Genomic DNA, 19,472 nt, shown 5'->3' on the forward strand with positions numbered 1-19,472 from the left:
TTATTGGCTTTATCTATACGCCGGTACCTTTCATTCCATATGGGCGAACGAAATTTTCGAAATTAGGTCATTGGTAGTAGACTCAAAATAACAATTAATGAAAATAATCACTTGCCAAACCTTCAAAAGGAAAGCGGCAGATTACTCCTATACAGAATCTAAGATCCGGCTGTGCAACCTTCTTCCTTTTCTTAATACATTTTTTAACTAGCAAAAAAATTAAAGCTTACAAAACTTTAGAACCTTATGTAAATTTTGAGATGACGAGAATAATAATAATAATATTTAAAAAACTAATAATATTTTTTTAATAATAAATACACTCGCGTATAATAATCTTTAACAATATGATCGGATTTCATCAAATTGTCCTTCGTTGACTAATACCGAACTTCCTTTTCGTCATGCGTGTGCTGTGTTCTCACAACCTGTACTGCGACTTTCTTGAAAACCAAATTTATAAATAATATTGGTTAAACCTTTTTATTAACATAAATATTTTATATTTATGCTTTCCAATAATGTAATAACTTGCGTAATCTAAGCTATCAACTTCCTCATGTAGAATTCTCTGCGCAGAATCATTATTTTCCTGAATCCATCGTCCATAACTAAGTACTCCCTCCGTCCCACCAGATTCTTTACAGTTTCCTTATTTGGCCGTCTCATCCATTTCTTTACATCACAAAACTTTTCTAAAATAGTTAATGGGTCCCACCACTTTCCCACTTTTCCTTCCTTTTCACACTACTTTTACTCCACTAACTCTTTTTTAATATATTAAAAATCAGTGGGTCCCACCACTTCATCCACTTTTCCTTCTCTTTTCCACTACTTTATACATATTTCTTAACCTCCGTGCCCAAACCCAATGTAAAGAATTGGGTGGGACGGAGGGAGTAAATGGTAAATTTCAGTGCATTCTTTTCTTTCAAGTAAAATTTGAAACAATTTTTTCTCTAAAATTGAGGGACTTGAGTTTACAAAATTTGATAATACCTTGAAGAAGATGTTACAGCTTGACAGTAGTATTAGTATTTTCTCAAATATTTTAACTTGGAGTGGAACCAATGACACTTACGGTTACTAACTTTGAATAAAAAAAAGAGAACACACTACAAGACAAAAGAAAGATTAAAAATGATGAGAATACTATGACAAGAAAGCACAAAGACAAGTTAATTATTTAAATATTGAGGAAGGTGGTAGTGGTGGTGAGATTGTTGCAGTCAGTCAGCAGTGTTATTAATGGTGGTTAAAGCCCAAGTTGCAGTTGTTTATGAGGTCAAGGGCTTAACAGCAACATCAAGATGATTTTTAAAGTTTACTACTACTAGTACTAGAGTAATAGTATTCAAAATATATAGAGTACTTGTATTGAAAACATAGACTATTACTAGTATTTATATAGAGAGCTGAGACAAGTTTAAGGGGTTTGAGGGAAGGAGACATGCCCAAGTCCACCCCAACATATCTCTCTACACACTCCAAATCCTAAAGGTATCATTCATCTTACTGTCATGTGTTTATGTCTCATGCATGTGCAGAGGTTATGTTATGAGTTTATATGTATCTGTTGTGTTTGTGTGTTTGTGCTTCTGGATTCTTGTGCTATTGGTTGTCCCTTTTGGTCTCTTGTCATATGAAATTGTAATTTATGGGTTTTGCATATGAGTATCATCAATAGTCTGTGTTTCCTGGATATGGGCTTTTCTGATCAGATGCTCAGGTCAAATGAGATCTGCCACAATACCCCTATTTTGATTTGAGTTGCTGTCTAGACTTGTGTTTACTCTCAGTCCTATGCTTCCTTGATGGATATATTGTTGGGAAATAGATGAAGTCTTGTGTTTGAGAAGGATTCTCTATTTCTTAGACGTTCCATTTATATGTCTGGTGATAATTTAACACTACTATTTGATATTGTGCGATGTTGCAATATTCAATTTCTTCACACAAGTTCAGTATCACACATTTGGTGCTAATCAAAAAAGGGATTTGGAGTTTATAACAGTTAGCAAGGAATGAAAAGGCTTGTGTTTGAAGTTTGTCGCCATTCGCTAAATGCCAATGAGGTTTTGCCATGGCTTACAAGAAATAAATAAACAGACAACCTTCATTTTGATATAGTCAACTGTAATTTTTTAGTGTATGTTACTTAACGGTGAAATTCAGTTTGACTAAAAGAGATGGTTGATAATATGTATTCTATGTAGAAGATATGTTGCTCGGACTAGGTTATGGAGTTTCTGGACTCGACATGTATCTAACTTAGATGTTTATGATAATGTAGCATCCATGAATATGTTGCGTGCGGTTGACATTTGATAGTTCATGTTGGATTGACTTAATTGAACTGAGGGTGTGTGTTCTCTGAACTGAAAAGTTTAGTATAACTTTATTTCTATGGATTGTGTTGCATTTAGTAAAGCATCTTTAAGTTTTCTGTTAAATAGGTAGTATGATGGCTAACTTTGTTTTAAATACTTCTCTATTGCTGTAATTTTAGAAGCGCAAAGAAAACTTTGTGTTAGAACAGTGAATTAGTTGGAGTTCTGAGACAGCTCATTGCAAACACAGTCTATTTACCTTTAATTTGTATATATTTTTTGTTTGTTATACTAGTGCAGCAACCCTTTGTGACCAAAGTGTTCTCTTAAGCTTAACTCGGGAGCGCTCTACTACACTGTTCCAACTTCTACAGTTAAAAAGCTTAGGACCTTCTTGGGATCTGATTGAGTTCACAAAAATGTATGAATTGCTGAACAAAGAGTCTGTATTAAGTACTTCCCATTCAGTGACCCCGTGTTATATTGGCTCCTCACATCCATGGACATCCACTGATTCACATATTCATAATCCACATGCTGAACAATCATGTCTATCAAAAAGTTTAAGTTTAAAGATGGCAGCTTCATCTCCATACTCTAAGAGTTCTAAGCAATTGGGCTTCCATTTCCAAGAGCAGGACCTATCCCCAACTCAGTCGTCTGGGCAGTCATACCCTGAAGTGGCTAGTGCTGTAGAAAGTAACCCTTATGTTCCAGAGATGATCGCCACAAAGTCCAGTTAAGAACTTAATCTCTATAATAATTTTTATAATTTGTTCTTAATAGCTGTAAAATACAGTTATGCTGTAGATCAACTGTGGATGTTCATTAGCTATTTTGTTAAACTAAGTGCTGTGCGTACAAGCTAGATTGCTAAATATGTTTAATGATAGTTTACAGCAGGTTAGTTCTAGTCCATTAGATGTGAAGGAATCTGCATAATAATGGAAATCATCTATCCTAGCAAGATACTTCGTAAGAGGATTCCTTCAGGTATTTGCATTAATCTTATCTTTTATGGTATATAGGTTACAAGGGAATGCATGAAAAGCGTGAAGAGCTTCACAGTAAAGCAACTTTGTCAATGCAAGCTCATGACTATGTTTATCCTCCTTCAGTTAATTTCAGCAAGCATTTTGTAAGCCTCGTGTCAATTGAGCTTATAATATATTTTGTCTATATGGGGTGAATATGCAAGAATGATGCTCTTTACTGCTCTTTCTTTTCAGTCCGGTGTTCCACATTTGTATCCTGAGTCGTACTGTCCTGGATTACTTGCTACCGTCCCGCAATCAATGGTAAGTTTTCAGATATTGCAAAAGAATTGGTGATGCCCACCTAATTAGTGCTTGTTCTTTTTCTTTTTCTTGTCCCTGCAATCTCCTGTGCTTATTGTATTATTACCATAATATATGATTGCCTGATGGGTGTACAATGCTAATCTCCTGGCTCTACATTTCCCAGTGTTTCATTCATACTCTGATATAGTTTATTTTTCTTTTGTCTGGTAAAAATTCATTAAGAATCAGGCGATTTGCTGTAGCATACATTCATCAAAAAAAAAAATCCTTTTTAATTTTGTTATAGATCATTGCTTTCACTTTATCAATCTTTTTGTTCTGTATGTGGTTCTCAGTTACGCGTTCTAGCTGAAAAAACTTAAGCTACTAGCCTCAGCAGTGTAGTTTCTGATATCTCAGAAATGTATTTTCACTGTTCTAAGATTTGTTTGGTACTAAGAAATCAGAATTAACATCTTGCCAGATATATCATCCCCACATGATGACTGCAGCTTCTACTCGAGTGCCACTGCCTCTTGATTTTTCTCAAGATGAACCTATATATGTAAATGCAAAACAGTACAGTGCAATTCTAAGGCGGAGACAGTACCGTGCCAAGCTTGAAGCTCAGAAGAAACTCATAAAAAACCGAAAGGTGAGTTTATAGGTCTCTCACCTTGCTTTTTGTCGCTATGCAGATGGACTAATAATTTTATTATTTGCTAACATATTTCCTAAATTGCCTAGCCATATCTCCATGAGTCCAGGCATCTTCACGCACTGAAGAGGGCTAGAGGATCTGGAGGCCGTTTTCTCAACAAAAAGCTTGAAGATTCCAATCCTAACGTTGCTCACACCGAGGAAAATGCCCCAGAATCTGAGCTTCATCCTTCACCTCAAAACTACCGACAAAAGCCTTCACCTGCAAGCTGGAGTTCCAAGAATGTGAACATTTCAGACAATGACAAAATGTTCCTGCAGCAAGAAACAATGTTCTCTGCTTATGCTTCTCATATGGGAGATTCACGAAAAGGGGGTGGGGTGGATGTATGCGGTGGAAATTATCTCACAGTCTTCCGGTGAGGGTATAGAATGATCAGTAGTCTTAAATTTGGTGGTTTTCATAAGATTGCTGGTCTAAAGGGAAGTCATCCTTGGCTAAAGTTCATTTCATCAAATAAATAGTGTTGTTGCTAATTAGAGGAGATTAAATCTTTGGAGATATTCTTGAAATACATTGTATTATTTTTCTCTGAAATACTGTGATCGACTGTATCCGAGAAACATTTGTGCCTAATTTCAGCTCAGTTTCTGGTATAACATTGGCGCAACAAGAATTTTCTTCTTGTATTATTGAGCGTATACAATTAGGACTTTTAAGAAAAAATTTCGCTTTCTTGAAACTCAAATATGTTTAATTCAAAATTTGTAAAAAGTATTATTAGAATTTTCGATATTCAATTAATTTTTTTTAATATAATAGCTCACATTGATAAAATTCAATAACAATATTATCGATTGACTATTGGTATCCAGACGAGAGATCACTCCGACCTATCAATCGGTATCCAGATAAGTGATGAGTGACCTACCGTACATATTTAATAAATTATAGCGGTATAGAAAAGGTTGTTCGTTTAATTATTTTTTAAATTTTATTTTCAAATGTTTATATTTTGTTCGGGAAAAATAATTTGAAGAATAAATATTAAGACTATATTTATATGAAAAATGATTCTGACATCGATTCCTAAAAATATTTTTTTTGTAATCGATATATATAAATCCAATGTGAGTATAAAACCGAACAGATCACTCGATTCTTCAAAAAAGATCACTCGATTCTTGCGTCTACATAAAAATCAAATCAGATTTTATATCTTTCAAATTTCACCTATAAAAATACTACAGATAAATCATGATAGAAAGCCATTATCACGAACAGTGATCTGTTTACGTGTCTCAAAATACTCGCACAGAGTAAAAAACTAAAATGTGACTCGGAGAAGAAAGATAGTAGTATTATTGGTGCACATGCTTCATAGACTTAATAGTTGATTTTAGAAAAATCCAGCCAAATTATTTGAGACAGAAACACTAAAAAAACGTTATTTTTATGGTTGTTTGTGAATTATAAAAAGAGGTACAATTAGGGTTAGGCCCCAAGGCAAATGATATAAAAAGGCAGCTCCGAACCCGATCCACCCAACTCAACACCCGCACAGTGATTCACTCTCTCTACTCTCTCTCTACACTCATCTGCAATGGCGGCTTCTTCTCTCTTTCGTTACCCCACTCTCTCTCTTCAACCCCATCACCACGCCGCCGCTCACAATCCCAGAACACCCCTCCACTTCACCCCCATCAAAGCCTCTTCCACCGACGTCACTCCCCCCAAGCAACGCCGCCACGCCGACGAGAACATCCGCCAAGAAGCCCACCGCCGCCACGTCACCAACGAAGGCTTCTCCGCCAAGTACGTCCCTTTTAACGCCGACCCTTCTTCAACCGAGTCCTACTCTCTCGACGAGATCGTCTACCGGAGCCGCTCCGGCGGCCTTCTCGACGTCGAACATGATATGGAGGCGTTGAAGAAGTTTGATGGGCAGTATTGGAAGAATCTGTTTGATTCGCGTGTGGGCAAGACGAATTGGCCTTATGGCAGTGGGGTTTGGTCCAAGAAAGAGTGGGTCTTGCCGGAGATCGATAGCGATGATATCGTCAGTGCTTTCGAGGGGAATTCTAATTTGTTTTGGGCGGAGAGATATGGGAAGCAGTTTTTGGGGATGAATGATTTGTGGGTGAAGCATTGTGGGATTAGTCATACGGGGAGTTTCAAGGATTTGGGGATGACTGTGTTGGTTAGCCAGGTTAATCGATTGCGTAAAATGAATAGGCCTGTTGTGGGAGTTGGCTGTGCTTCGACGGGGGATACTTCAGCTGCATTGTCTGCTTATTGTGCTGCTGCTGGGATTCCGTCGATTGTGTTTTTGCCTGCAAATAGGATTAGTATTGCGCAGTTGGTTCAGCCTATCGCGAATGGGGCGTTTGTGTTGAGTCTTGATACGGATTTTGATGGGTGTATGCAGTTGATTAGGGAGGTTACTGCTGAGTTGCCGATCTATTTGGCCAATTCGTTGAATAGTTTGAGGTTGGAAGGGCAGAAGACTGCGGCGATTGAGATTTTGCAGCAGTTTGATTGGCAAGTGCCGGATTGGGTGATTGTTCCGGGAGGGAATTTGGGGAATATTTATGCCTTTTATAAGGGGTTTCATATGTGTAAGGAATTAGGGTTGGTTGATCGGATACCGAGGCTTGTTTGTGCTCAAGCTGCTAATGCTAATCCTTTGTATCTACATTTCAAATCTGACTGGAAAGATTTTAGTGCTGTGAAAGCTAAAACTACTTTTGCCTCCGCGATTCAGATTGGTGATCCGGTTTCTATTGATAGAGCTGTTTATGCTCTTAAAAAGTCGAATGGGATTGTGGAGGAAGCTACTGAAGAGGAGTTGATGGATGCCATGGCTCAAGCAGATTCTACTGGCATGTTTATATGCCCCCATACTGGAGTCGCGTTGACTGCACTGATCAAACTCAGAAATAGTGGAGTTATCAAGCCCACGGAAAGGACTGTGGTGGTTAGCACTGCTCATGGATTGAAGTTCACGCAATCTAAGATCGACTATCACTCTAAAGCCATACCTGATATGGCTTGTCGATATGCTAATCCGCCTGTGAACGTCAAAGCAGATTTTGGATCAGTTATGGATGTTCTGAAGAAGTATTTGTTAAGCCATGACTCCAAAGTTTAAATTTTTTATTGAGAGCATTGTGAGTTCTTGTACTCTTTATGTTATCTTTGTCTCTGTTCAGTTATAGGTTTGGGTAAGCAAGACTCCATATGTTAAGAGTTGTAATGAGTTTTGTTTTGTTACTTTGTTCTTTAAGCAGATCAAGAGTTGTTTTATATACCCCGGAATAATCTATACAAGGCGTGTAGTCTTTGTAAGAGAAATCATATGAATTTGACGCCAAAAATTCAGATTCTGAATAGCCCCCCTTGCCAATTATCAGTTCTATCTTTTATGTTACTCGCGATTTTCATATTTTTGTCTAATACCTCGAGTTTAGTTGGAGTCCCTATTCTTTGCTAACAGCTATGTTATGAATTTAACAGGCCAACTTATTATTTGTTTAGAAACCTACCACTGAACTATAATTTTTTTCTTTTTTGTCACTAATGTTAGGTTCAGACTTTTTTTTTGTCACTAACGTTAGATTCGGATTTGATTATTAACACTATGTCATTTTTTTAGTATTATTAAAATATAGTGTTAGTATGCAATATAATGGCGATCTGATATGTGTCTATATCTTTATGTAATGTTCTAGGCAGTTTACCTTGAAGGACGAGAATTGGACACGCATTTTGAGACTCCAAAAAATTTCAAAAATTATTTTATTTTATTTTTCTAGAATAAAATTTAATGTTGGTTTTTTTTCCCTTAAAAAAACGTTGGATTTTTTTTGTCACCAACGTTATGTTTTGATTTGATTATTAACAATATGTTATTTTTTTAGCATTATAAAAACATAGTGGTAGTCTGCAATATTATGGTGATATGATATGTGTCTATAACATTATATACAGTCATCTATATGTCCCTTATCTAGTTTACCTTGAAGTATGAGAGTCTAACAGGCATTTTAAGAACTTAAAAAATTTAGTTTTATGAATTATTTTAAGACTCCACATATATATAGTATCACTTGACTTTATAGTTCTTTACCACTACTTATCACGTATTTTAAGGTTCCCACTTTTTATAAATATAGTTCCATAAGTTAATTTTGAGATTTCCTTTCTGAGTAAAAAAATCCGTACTCTCATCCTCTAAGATAAACTACCTAGGACACATATGAAGTACTACATATAAAGATATAGACACATATCACTATTATATTGCAGACTACCGAAAAATATCGTTTAGATGGTCGGAAAATTTAAATAAAGGTCTGATTTTAATTAAATATAATAAAATTTCCAAAAATGCCTCTTCAAAAGTTAACGATAACGGCAGAAGATAATGTAAAGGGTGCAAAGTGTCTACGGGTTAAAAGTAAGGGGCTGCATAGTGTTTATTTCAAAACTATTAGGTGCAATGTGCGACATGCTGAAATCAAAGGGGTGCCAAATGCGATTAACTCTAAAAAAAATAACATAGTGTTAATAATCAAATCCGAACCTAACGTTAGTGACAAAAAAAAAATCCGAACCTAACATTAGCGGCAAAAAAGAAAAAAATTATAGTTCAGTGGTAGGTTTCTAAACAAATAATAAGTTAGGTGGCAAAAAAATCTATTTTCCCAATTTAATATGATGGCAGATAGGTAGGGTTGTCGTTCGTTCTTGTTCATGTGAAATGGATTATTAAAATAACTCAAATTATGTCATTATCACTTGCAAGGTCCATCTTCAACAGGTAATCAATTAGCGAATACTAGTAATTATCATTAAACAAAGGCTGCTTTCAAATAAATACCTGACACGTTACACTTATCTACTAATCTACTAATTTGTGGCAGAGAAATATTCCATTTCATATTCAGTGCACCTTATATTAATATCACCTGGAGTGAGCTATCTAGTACATAATTTGATTTTGTTGAGTTGAGAGAATGGCCTATATTGTGAATGATCATGAAGAACAGATGAAGCAGCTGAAAGGGCAGCCTAGGCTTCCCACTTGGGTAGTCCCAAAACACTATGATCTCACTTTAAACCCCAATATTTTAGCTTCTAATTTTACAGGCAGTGTACGGATTCATCTTTCTGTACTTGATCCAACTCGCTACCTCGTACTCAACTCCCTTGACTTGATCATCCACGAAGTTTCATTTACCACGAATGAACTAGTATGTACTGAATATGTATGTATGTATGTATGAATGACTAAGTTAATCATGTACTTGCATCAGCTGATTTCACGCGTTTATGTGATTTTGTAACAGAAACATGTGCCTTGTGATGTTGTGGTGGATGGAGAGGATGAGATACTTGTGTTGCTGTTTGAGGAGGCTCTTTCTTTGGGGGAAGGGATTCTGAGCATCAACTTTTCTGGGATATTAGATGAGCATATGAAGGGTTTTTACAGAGGGTAATTTGTATCTGTTTCTTTCTTATATTCCTTGTTCATTTAGTGAATATGTTCACAGATTGTATATTATAAGGCACCCTATTATTAAGTTTATCATTGGTAAATTTGTGGCGGCCCTTGCTTTTAAGAAAGGTGCATCTGATTTGCTGAGAAACACGCAAGTACGTAACATACAGAAAGATGAAAGAGGCGAAGGAACCCATATAAACTCTTATCAGTCGTGAACTTACTCTACTGAGACTTCTGTCATTATATTGCTGTGTATTGATAGTGTCCATTTACATGAGTACTAGTACATGAAAACTGTAAAAAAAGGCTTAATTTGATGAATTTTGTGGACAGCCTTTATGGCTTGATCTATATTGACTATTATCATCGTACAGGACCTATGTAGATGGAGGAGTGAAGAAGAATATGGCAGTGACACAATTCGAAGCTGTGGATGCACGCAAATGTTTTCCCTGTTGGGATGAACCTGCTTTAAAGGTACATGTGACTTCAGTTGTTACTTTGGTTACTGTTTTACGTGTTTCGAGTGTCTAGATAATTTCATATCATTCTTATAAACTACTTTTAATCGTAATATAGTTATGACTTCTGTTTCTTAACTTACCCTTACAGGCTACCTTCAAGATTACAGTCGGTGGTGTACCATCTGAATTGACAGTATTGTCTAACATGCCAGTTTGTCAAGAAAATTCCGATGGAATCTTGAAGAGCGTACAGTTTGAGGAATCACCGATAATGTCAACATATTTGGTGGCTGTTGTAATTGGTTTGTTCGATTACATTGAAGATAAAACATCTGACGGTTTGGATGCAACTCTTGAATATCTTTTCAAGTTATATTAGTGATTGTTGTTTGGGCAAGATTATTAAATCATGGGGATATTAAAAATTGTTTGGGCAGGGATTGTTGTTCGTGCATACTGTCCTGTTGGGAAAAGTGAAAAGGGAAAGTTAGCTCTTAATATTGCTGTTAAAGCACTCGACATATACAAAAAGTAAGTTGTTTTCTTTCACTTAATCTTCTATGATAACTGATAAATCTGACATTACGATGTTGGAACTACCAGTGCACATGACAAAAACATTTTTTACGATGTAAAACAACAACAATCCAGTGACCGATTAGAATTCCTTCAATCTTTCTACCTATAAGAGTATAACTAGAACCAAAACTTAATTTGACTGTCTGACTTGAAAAAACCCTAAAATGATGTAGAAATCTTGTCTTCCAGTCTACAAAGTGCTCTAGTAAGGGCATGAAGCTGCAGATAACAGTTGTATAGTTATACTTGACCTGTTATTAAATTGCTGGACTCTTATGTATACTAGATAGTGACTTCTGAGTCCATTTCTATGGAAGTTTATGAAGAACAAAGAGAAAGAAGTAGTTGTCAATTTATTGTAGTGGAAACTGTAGTTTTCAATACTCTGTCTAGATATTGGGCTGAATCTCTGCTCGCTTGAATGCTCTAGCTACTTCTCGGTGCCTTACTCACTTCCTAAGCTGGATATGGTCGCTGTTCCTGATTTTTCTGCCGGAGCCATGGAGAATTATGGGTTGATTGTCTATCGTGAGACTGAGCTTTTGCATGATGATTTGCATTCTGCAGCAGCTAACACACAACGGGTAGGTTGTAACTTGTAACATAATTGTCCCTTGTTTTTATTTTATGACAGCTATTATTAAGAAAATTAACACTAAATAATATTTATTAATATACTAAATGTTCCTTACCACTGTACTCTTTCTGTTCTTGTCAATCCTAATGTGGTCATATACATGTAAAATTAATTATATAATAAAATTTCCAAAGCTGATAGTTATACAAACTTGTCATTTATGTGGTAGAATCATTTCTTTTGCCAGCTTGCAATTGTTGTAACTCATGAAGTTGCCCATCAGTGGTTTGGTAACTTGGTAACGATGGAATGGTGGACTCATCTGTGGCTTAATGAAGGTTTTGCCACATGGGTAATTAATAATCTGTTAAGTTACATATTTCTGCTCATTCCAGCCTTCTTATTGGTCTGATGTTCATTATGTTTTGATATATCCAGATAAGTTATTTAGCAACTGACATCATATATCCCGAGTGGAGGATTTGGACTCAATTCCTTGATACAACTACTGGTGGACTGCAGATGGATGCACTGGAAACCTCACATCCAATAGAGGTTTAAAAAAACTCCGTTTTAGCAGATAGTTTTACATTTGATTTATATAAGACTAAGGCTTGAAAGGACAAACGTATTAATGTTTCAACTTCAAAGTACCTAAACAACTAAATGTGCTCCGGTACTTGATGATGAGCATATTGTTATAGGTGGAGGTACGCACTGCTCGTGCAGTTGATGAGACTTTTGATGCTATAAGTTACAAAAAAGGATCATCTGTCATACGGATGTTGGAGGATTATCTTGGTGCTGATATTTTCCAGGTGAGTATACTGAACTAGTTCAGTAGTGGCGTTCTTATAATAGCTACCGTGTGTTTATATAGTCAATAAATTATAAAGCTATTTGCATACAATACATATTTACAGTCACCACCTTGTTTTCGTGTTTAAGTATGTCCATTCCTAATTTCTATTTAACGTGGAACCTTATAAAGTTTTTTTTGCTAAAAGGGAACCTTACAGTGTTACATTTTAGAAGAATTGCATATTTAAGCAGAATAGTGTTACTCAATCCACCAGAGTACACATAGTACATATCAAAAACACTAAGGGTACACTCTTATTTCTAAAATTCCAAACATTCTCTCTTCCCCCCTCCCCTGTATGTTTTTGCTACATAAGTCATCTATATGTCAAATTTCTCTACTTGACATTAAAATTTAAGTGAATAAAGTAAACCTAAGGAAAATATACAACAGACTTGTAAGTAACTATTTCTTGTCAAACTTTGCTTAGTTATATTGCTATGGTTGTTGTATAGATGGCTATAGAATTTCTACCATGTCTCTAACTGGGCAGTTTCTTTGCTACAAGTCAGAAATCATTAGGTTCATATATAAAGAGATATGCCAGCAAAAATGCTAAGACAGAAGATCTATGGAGCGTTCTTTCAGAAGAATCTGGAATTGATGTGAACAAATTCATGAATACATGGACAAAGCAGAAGGGCTTTCCATGCATCTCTATTAAAATCAATGATTCTAGTTTAGAGTTTGAGCAGGTCCTATTTCTATCGAGAAGCATTTATGACTATGACCATAATTGATCAAGGCACCAGTGTCCTCTACTTAAATGATTTTTTTTACTTTTCCGTCTCTTCAAATTGCAGGCACAATTTTTATCCTCTGGTAGGCATGGTGATGGGTTGTGGGTCATTCCGATAACTTTCTCACTTGGTTTAAACCATAAAAGAAGTTTCCTTCTAGACACGAAATTAAGAAGTTTAACCCTGTCCCAGTTGCAAGCATCTGTTGATGGAAGTTCAAGCTCAACTGAGATGAATGAAGAAGAGATTCTAAAAAACTTGGTAATCAAAGTAAATGTTGGGCAGACTGGTTTTTATAGGGTAAAGTATGATGATAAAATAGCAACTCAGTTGAAGAAAGCTATAAAGGAGAACTCCTTGACAGCAGCAGATAAATTTGGTGCGTGTAACAGTTTGATCTACTTTCTTGAACCAACTGTGTTTCTTGGGTCACAGCAGTGCTATACTTCACAATCATTTTAACTTCATATAATCACCTCTCTGTTAACATTTTTGTCCCAGGCATTTTGGATGATACATATGCTCTTTGTGAGGCTTGCGAATTGCCATTATCTAATCTGCTCTCCTTATTGAACGTCTACAGGAAGGAGCTAGAATATATTATTGTGTCAAGATTAATTGATGTATAGCTTTCTTCTCTGAAAATCTTAAAAATATGCATGATCAGATTATGGTGACATAACTTTTGCTTCTAACGTGTCAGATATGTTATGCTATAGCAACAGTCTCAAGTGAAGTTATCCTTGATTCAATGGCGGACTTGAAACAATTCTTTATTGAATTGATTCTCTTCTGTGCACAGTAAGAATGTCTTAATGCTTTTGGCTTATAGACACGTCATTGAGTTTGAGCTGGCTGGTCTGTTATGTTTAAATTTAAAAATAAGACAGAAAAGATTTAATATATATCCTGTTCATGCTGGGACGTTAATAGGTGTTCTTATATTTTCACAGAAAGTTGGGCTTGGAACCTGTAGCCGGAGAAAGTCATTTAGATACATTATTGCGAGAAGAAGTTCTTGTTGCGTTGGCTACTTTTGATCATAGTGAAACTCAGAAAGAATTAATGAAGCGCCTCAGATCATACTTGGATGATAGAGACACTTCACTGCTGTCTGTTAAAATAAAAAAGGTAAAACCATAGAGCCTGATTATCATTTTCAATTCTTATGGATCTGTTATGAATATAAACTTATAAATTATATTGTGACAGGCTGCATACATATCTGTGATGCGTAATACAAGTACTATCGACAGATATGGATTTGAATCCCTACTAAAACTTTACAGAGAAACTGGTGCTGTGCAAGAAAAAACCAGAATACTGGGTAATCTTTGAAGTGATTTATCGTAAACCTCAGTGGTTGCTGAAAATTCAGTAGTAGTTTATATACTCCATTTACTATAGCATAAATATTAGTTTATTGATACGAGCATATTTATTCACCCTTTTTAGGTTCAATAGCATCTTGTTCGGATCCAGCCATAATCGTAGAGGTTCTGGATTTCATGTTGTCTAATGAGGTATTATAATTTAAGCTTTAACCATATCACCTAATGCCTTTACCTGTTAATTCTATATTTATATTCAGCTCTCGGAGAGTACGTATTTTATGTTACAGGTTCGTGAACAAGATGCGATATATGTAACTGCTGGTATAAGTTTGGAAGGCCGTGAAACAGCATGGACATGGTTTAAGGTATATTGTTTTCGTGTTTGCTTGTTTCAAAATGGTAAATTTACTGATTCTCTGTAATTTTGCAGGAGAAGTGGGATTCAATTGTAACGAAGTGGGGTACAGGGATGGTATTTAACCACTTCATCAGAGACATCATTAGACCGGTAATTCGTTGGGCATACATTGTTGCTGCTAATCATCATTCATACATCTGTATTGTGGCCATTTTGATTATGATTGTGTTGCTGCTGAAAGTTTTGAAATTTAAGATCATCTCATTTGTCCAAATATCTCCTTGTAGTTTTGCAGCCATACAAAAGCAGATGAAGTTGAAGCATTCTTTGCAGACCGCATAAACCCTTCATTTGCAATGAACTTGAAACAAAGTATTGAGCAAATTCGAATCAAAGCAAGATTGGTTGAGAAGATGAAGCAAGAAGAATCTCTTAAAGAGCTTGTCAAGGAGCTAGCTTGTGGTGAATGATGATTTCACCATTAGAAATAAGCTTGCAGTAAAATCTTGTACAAGTTGTATCAACTTTCTGCTTTATATTGAAATAAAATAGTGTTGAACATTCCACAAAGATTGCAAATACTCCTGGCCCTAAATTTTGGTATGGTGAATCACAAAATTCATTAATAATAATTAAAAAAAATGCTGTCCTGGCATTTCTACTACAATCAAGCTATCTAGTAATGACTGCTCTGATACACACAGTAAGCCCATATAAAAAAATTGAATGGACCAAACTTATATAATTATTATAGGAGCTACATTATATGGTGTAAGAAATGCGTAGTTGTCAATATATTTATGATTTGTTCTTGAACTTCCTTTGTGGTTTTAAGTCCACTACTATCACCGAGATGTTGTCTTTGCTTCCCTTCTGAAGAGCAAGCATTGAGAGGTATTCTGCTGCTGCATGAGCAGCAGGATCAGCTCCTTGACCTCTGTTTAAATTAGTAATGGGTCCGTTCTTTTTATGCCAGAGCAAGATACGTCTTCTAGCCACTTCACAAGCTTCTTCATTTGTCATAACATCCCACAGACCGTCGCTGGCCAATACAAGGCACTCGTCATCTCTAGCTCGTGGTATAATCATAACTTCTGGTTGGGGTATAATCCATGGTTTCAAATATCTGTCACCTGAGAAACATAGCTTTTGGTCAAAACACCAAGCAATTTGAAAGATACAGGAATGTATCTGAAAATGTTCAACTACATGATGCATATTAACTGTGTATTCTCATATTTTCAAGGGCAATATGCACAGTAGTTATTTTATGTTGTGTTTACCAGATTAGGATTAAGACTAGTATATAGTGTATGATAAACAAGAAAATTAACATCCATTTTTGCATTTAAATGTCATCAATATACCTATAAATAAGTCCAAATCTGACTTTTTCCATTGGAAGATTAAACATTCTATGTAAAAGTTATTTATTCAAACATAAAAAAGAATGTGTAATCTGATCAAGCATACATAGAAAGCTTACCAATAGATCTTGACATTGCAAGTACACCAAAAACACGGTGTCCATTCCACTGTATAACCTTGCCCCCAGATGCTTCAATCCTTGCATATTCATCTTCTCGGTTTGGCTGAATAGTGATAGCAGGGAAAAGTTAAAGACTAGAGTTTTCCACAAACAGCTTCGATTCTTACAGAAAAATTTGATGAAACACATGTATGCTTACTTTATGATCAATTGACAAAGCCCTGGCTTCTTTTCCACGATAAAGGACGGCCCTTGAATCTCCACAGTTTGCAACTATAATATGGGATGAACATAATAATGCAACCACAGCAGTAGACCCAACAGTTTCTGGGGCCACAGGTTCTATATGACCACTAGAAGTATCGGCATTTTCTCCAAGTTCAGTATGACACACTTTACCTCCAACTTCATCATCAATCTTTTGAAAGCAGCTGGTGAAGATTTCCTCCCACTGTACTTGTAGAGTGTCCACCGTTCCTGCTTCAGTTTCATTTTCCATGACACCTTTTAACTTCTCCTTTAGAGTGATATGGACGTGATCACGGCAGTAGTTTGCGACCTGAATGAGGTATCGGTTGAGAAATAAATTTGATATTATATGTAATTTTGGACATGTGAAAACTGCAATTGTATAATTAACAGTGAGACCATTTTGATGAAATACATGTGACTGGGGCTCTCAAATATGGTGTGAAATGACAAAGAAATATCCAAATTACAATAAGGTTGATGAACTTGGAAAAGGTGAAGTACTACAACTACTCCATTAGAGATGCTATATGATTTTTCTAAATGAACTCTCTGTCAAAGAAAGGAAAAAACTGTATATAAAGACATCAAAGTCTCTACTGAAAATTGTGACATACCTGAGAACCTCCATGACCATCATACACCCCAAAAAAATGAGTTGTTGTCATGGGATGGAAATTTTGACTCATCTCGGTCGTCAAATGATCACCAAGTAACATTTTAGTAGGAACTTTGAGAAACTGAGGCACAGCTGCCACAGTATCTTCCATCTCAGGCCTCTTACCGCAGATAGAGACAGAACCCCATAGGGGAAAATAATCCATTTGCACACCATTCCTGCTATCTCCACTCTCAGTAATCATTTCTTTGGGCAACTGAAGAGATATAACGGATGTCTTTAAAGTGAAAACTTTAGAACTAGCATCATCTGCAGTACCTGACATCTTCCCCTCCATACTTTGTTTCTCCAAGCTAATAACTTTAGCAACAATCTGACCATCATCTATCTCCTCAATTTTTACAGCAATAGGCAGGCTTATACCTGAATTAGCATTTAGAGCTAGCGATTGCTTGCTTTTAATTCCACTGCCATCATCTGCAAAACTGTCCTTGTTCTGCTGAATCACTGTGTCAGAAGGAAACCAGCCGCAATCTCCTTTTAGTACAGTCTCTGATACACTAATTATTTTTTCACTTTCTACTACTCCCGACAAGGTTTTCTTTAGAGTATTAAAACTTCTTTCCTTACCAGGAAAAGATTCAGCAGGCAGCACTGATACTGGATCCAGTAACAAGCTTACCGAATCGGTCAACATCTGCACATGAGTTATATCCGCGTTGTCTGAAATCTCTGAGTCATCATGACTCAAACTACTTAAGCTCAGTGTAGCTTCAACAGCTGGAGATATATCTTCCATCACTGGATCCCTTGATGTTCAAAACAATATACTTGTCCCTCGGCTGCTATAAGCGCTTGGCACAAAGGCTAGCAGTTTGTGATCTCTTCGATTAAGAATAGTGCTATAAGAAACACAAAGTGAATCAACAAAATCAGATCTGATGCTGTATATGCCAAAGCTGTGAAATATGTAAACACACCCACAAGATTTTCAGTGCTAAACAATCCGGATACGATAAAAAAGAAACTGATTCATCAGATCTGGTATTGGACAACAAACCCTCTACAGAGATATTGATCTAAATATCCAAATACAAGATTATTAGGCTAAACAGATCAATTTTTCCAATTTATAGAAATCAATTTCTCCCAGTTGCAGGAAAAAATAACTACCCCAGAATATCTAGATCCTATTCTCAAAACCAGTTCTGAGCTACTTTAACATGAGATAAACTGGGAAGTTATAGTAATACTACTCATCCATAAATCAAATAAAGTGAAAGGGTCTCATATGAAAAACTAAATCCCTCATAAATCACAAGAAACCCTTCAAATATGGAGTCTTTTATGCACACACAATATGGGTCTCATGAATCTAATGCAGCCATAACCATTTTTATGCAGAAAAAGGAAAAAAAAAAAAAGGTTCTTTTCTATTCAATATTAATCCTCCTCAATTAATCAAGGTACAATCTGATACCATACAAATCTCTGCAACTACAAGAACGGATAAAAACAGTTAAACAAAGTGCTTACCAGATTAAACAAATAAAAGGGTCAGCCTCCAAAAGATGATCACTTCTGAGTTGTTTCCTCAAAAACTGAATTTGATTTCTGGGATTTGAGAGACCAAAGAAAGAAAGCTTCTTGAAAGGGGAATTATTCGTTGACACGTATAGATTCAAAGGTATTCAACTCTCTTCAATCAATGCATTTAGTGATAAAAATATGAATAATATTATTAAAAGTCTACACGCTACTCAAGTCCACATGGGACTTATCCATGTGAGACAAAGCATCATCAAGACAGCCAGGTGTCTCTTTCTCTCAGGATCTCACTAACTACTCTGCTACCTACCTATTATAACATCGATAATTATTATGTTCAAATTGTACATGCTTCAACGCAACGTTTATATATCTACGATAAAATTTATGCCACTCCTGTGTATCTCATTATAAATTAATTGAAGAATTGTAATGTGATGCTAGGGATTTGATTCTCGTTCATGAATATAGTTGTAAGCTGATTTTATATTTTTAGAATTGTTTAATTAGGGATATTAGGGTAATATTAAAATAGTTATGGAAATATTGATAGTCGTGATTTTCGAAAAAAGTTTATCAAATAAATTCTGAGTGAGGAGAGTTTGGGTGTTTAACTTCCCGTTTCTACGTAACGGTTCCCTTTATCAATTCTCCTACCCCGCCTAGGTCTATGAATTTATCTATCAATTCCATTACCTTATCCTTACCCATGAGGTTCCAACATTTTTTCCTTAATCTTGAAACCTAATGTTGTGTTTGGTCGAGGATAATGGAATGGAATGAGATAAGTAAAATTACTTGAAATTAATAGAGATAGGAGGGAAATTTGAAATAAATTTACGTGAGTGCAAAATTGCTATGATAAGATTTGAGAAG

The 19,472-nt window shown here is 35.8% G+C and overlaps 4 protein-coding genes across 9 annotated transcripts; 3 read left to right on the plus strand and 1 right to left on the minus strand.

Moving 5' to 3' along the window:
• Nucleotides 1-1,198: 1,198 nt before the first annotated feature.
• Nucleotides 1,199-4,960, plus strand: LOC108206604 (nuclear transcription factor Y subunit A-3). Of its 2 annotated transcripts, none has more exons than XM_017376957.2 (6): nt 1,199-1,500; nt 2,631-3,068; nt 3,359-3,468; nt 3,560-3,628; nt 4,095-4,265; nt 4,358-4,960. In XM_017376957.2, exons 2-6 carry the CDS (start codon nt 2,750-2,752, stop codon nt 4,691-4,693), a joined length of 1,005 nt encoding a protein of 334 aa, XP_017232446.1. In that variant the 5' UTR covers nt 1,199-1,500; nt 2,631-2,749; the 3' UTR covers nt 4,694-4,960. The 2 variants fall into 2 exon arrangements, with proteins under 2 accessions (XP_017232446.1, XP_017232447.1); XM_017376958.2 differs by having other exon boundaries at nt 1,217-1,500; nt 2,626-3,068.
• Nucleotides 4,961-5,779: 819 nt separating this feature from the next.
• LOC108209917 (threonine synthase, chloroplastic) lies at nt 5,780-7,625 on the plus strand. The gene has a single exon (XM_017381129.2). The coding sequence runs from the start codon at nt 5,875-5,877 to the stop codon at nt 7,420-7,422; it is 1,548 nt and encodes a 515-aa protein (XP_017236618.1). The 5' UTR covers nt 5,780-5,874; the 3' UTR covers nt 7,423-7,625.
• Nucleotides 7,626-9,173: 1,548 nt separating this feature from the next.
• LOC108208966 (aminopeptidase M1) lies at nt 9,174-15,261 on the plus strand. 5 transcript variants are annotated; one of them, XM_064088052.1, is made up of 19 exons: nt 9,175-9,541; nt 9,623-9,768; nt 10,152-10,254; nt 10,390-10,579; nt 10,679-10,772; nt 11,251-11,404; nt 11,645-11,749; nt 11,836-11,952; nt 12,102-12,215; nt 12,772-12,954; nt 13,063-13,378; nt 13,501-13,622; nt 13,703-13,800; nt 13,953-14,130; nt 14,212-14,326; nt 14,455-14,522; nt 14,591-14,698; nt 14,764-14,841; nt 14,979-15,261. In XM_064088052.1, exons 1-19 carry the CDS (start codon nt 9,290-9,292, stop codon nt 15,159-15,161), a joined length of 2,724 nt encoding a protein of 907 aa, XP_063944122.1. In that variant the 5' UTR covers nt 9,175-9,289; the 3' UTR covers nt 15,162-15,261. The 5 variants fall into 5 exon arrangements, with proteins under 5 accessions (XP_063944124.1, XP_063944122.1, XP_017235104.2 ...); XM_017379615.2 differs by having other exon boundaries at nt 14,621-14,698; XM_064088053.1 differs by having other exon boundaries at nt 9,175-9,526.
• A 25-nt stretch (nt 15,262-15,286) lies between these two features.
• Nucleotides 15,287-18,800, minus strand: LOC108208967 (protein phosphatase 2C 50). Its single transcript, XM_017379618.2, has 5 exons — nt 18,585-18,800; nt 17,047-17,950; nt 16,380-16,739; nt 16,178-16,283; nt 15,287-15,824 (listed from the first exon to the last, which is right to left on the minus strand). The coding sequence occupies exons 2-5, from the start codon at nt 17,845-17,847 to the stop codon at nt 15,490-15,492; spliced, it is 1,602 nt and encodes a 533-aa protein (XP_017235107.1). The 5' UTR covers nt 17,848-17,950; nt 18,585-18,800; the 3' UTR covers nt 15,287-15,489.
• Nucleotides 18,801-19,472: the final 672 nt, after the last annotated feature.

The sequence above is a fragment of the Daucus carota genome, chromosome 2 (genome assembly GCF_001625215.2).
Source record: "Daucus carota subsp. sativus chromosome 2, DH1 v3.0, whole genome shotgun sequence".
Lineage (NCBI taxonomy): Eukaryota > Viridiplantae > Streptophyta > Magnoliopsida > Apiales > Apiaceae > Daucus > Daucus carota.

What these genes read in the sequence shown, in the direction of transcription:
- LOC108206604 (XM_017376957.2), top strand. Translation starts at nt 2,750, where the DNA reads ATGTATGAATTGCTGAACAAAGAGTCTGTATTAAGTACTTCCCATTCA. An exon ending in GATGATCGCCACAAAGTCCA is followed by an intron (nt 3,069 to 3,358) that starts GTTAAGAACTTA and finishes TATGGTATATAG; the next exon opens with GTTACAAGGGAATGCATGAA. An exon ending in CTACCGTCCCGCAATCAATG is followed by an intron (nt 3,629 to 4,094) that starts GTAAGTTTTCAG and finishes ACATCTTGCCAG; the next exon opens with ATATATCATCCCCACATGAT.
- LOC108209917 (XM_017381129.2), top strand. Translation starts at nt 5,875, where the DNA reads ATGGCGGCTTCTTCTCTCTTTCGTTACCCCACTCTCTCTCTTCAACCC.
- LOC108208966 (XM_064088052.1), top strand. Translation starts at nt 9,290, where the DNA reads ATGGCCTATATTGTGAATGATCATGAAGAACAGATGAAGCAGCTGAAA. An exon ending in CTAGTTTAGAGTTTGAGCAG is followed by an intron (nt 12,955 to 13,062) that starts GTCCTATTTCTA and finishes TTCAAATTGCAG; the next exon opens with GCACAATTTTTATCCTCTGG. An exon ending in ATTTCATGTTGTCTAATGAG is followed by an intron (nt 14,523 to 14,590) that starts GTATTATAATTT and finishes ATTTATATTCAG; the next exon opens with CTCTCGGAGAGTACGTATTT.
- LOC108208967 (XM_017379618.2), bottom strand. Translation starts at nt 17,847, where the DNA reads ATGGAAGATATATCTCCAGCTGTTGAAGCTACACTGAGCTTAAGTAGT. An exon ending in ATGGTCATGGAGGTTCTCAG is followed by an intron (nt 16,740 to 17,046) that starts GTATGTCACAAT and finishes TACCTCATTCAG; the next exon opens with GTCGCAAACTACTGCCGTGA. An exon ending in CTTTGTCAATTGATCATAAA is followed by an intron (nt 16,284 to 16,379) that starts GTAAGCATACAT and finishes ATCACTATTCAG; the next exon opens with CCAAACCGAGAAGATGAATA.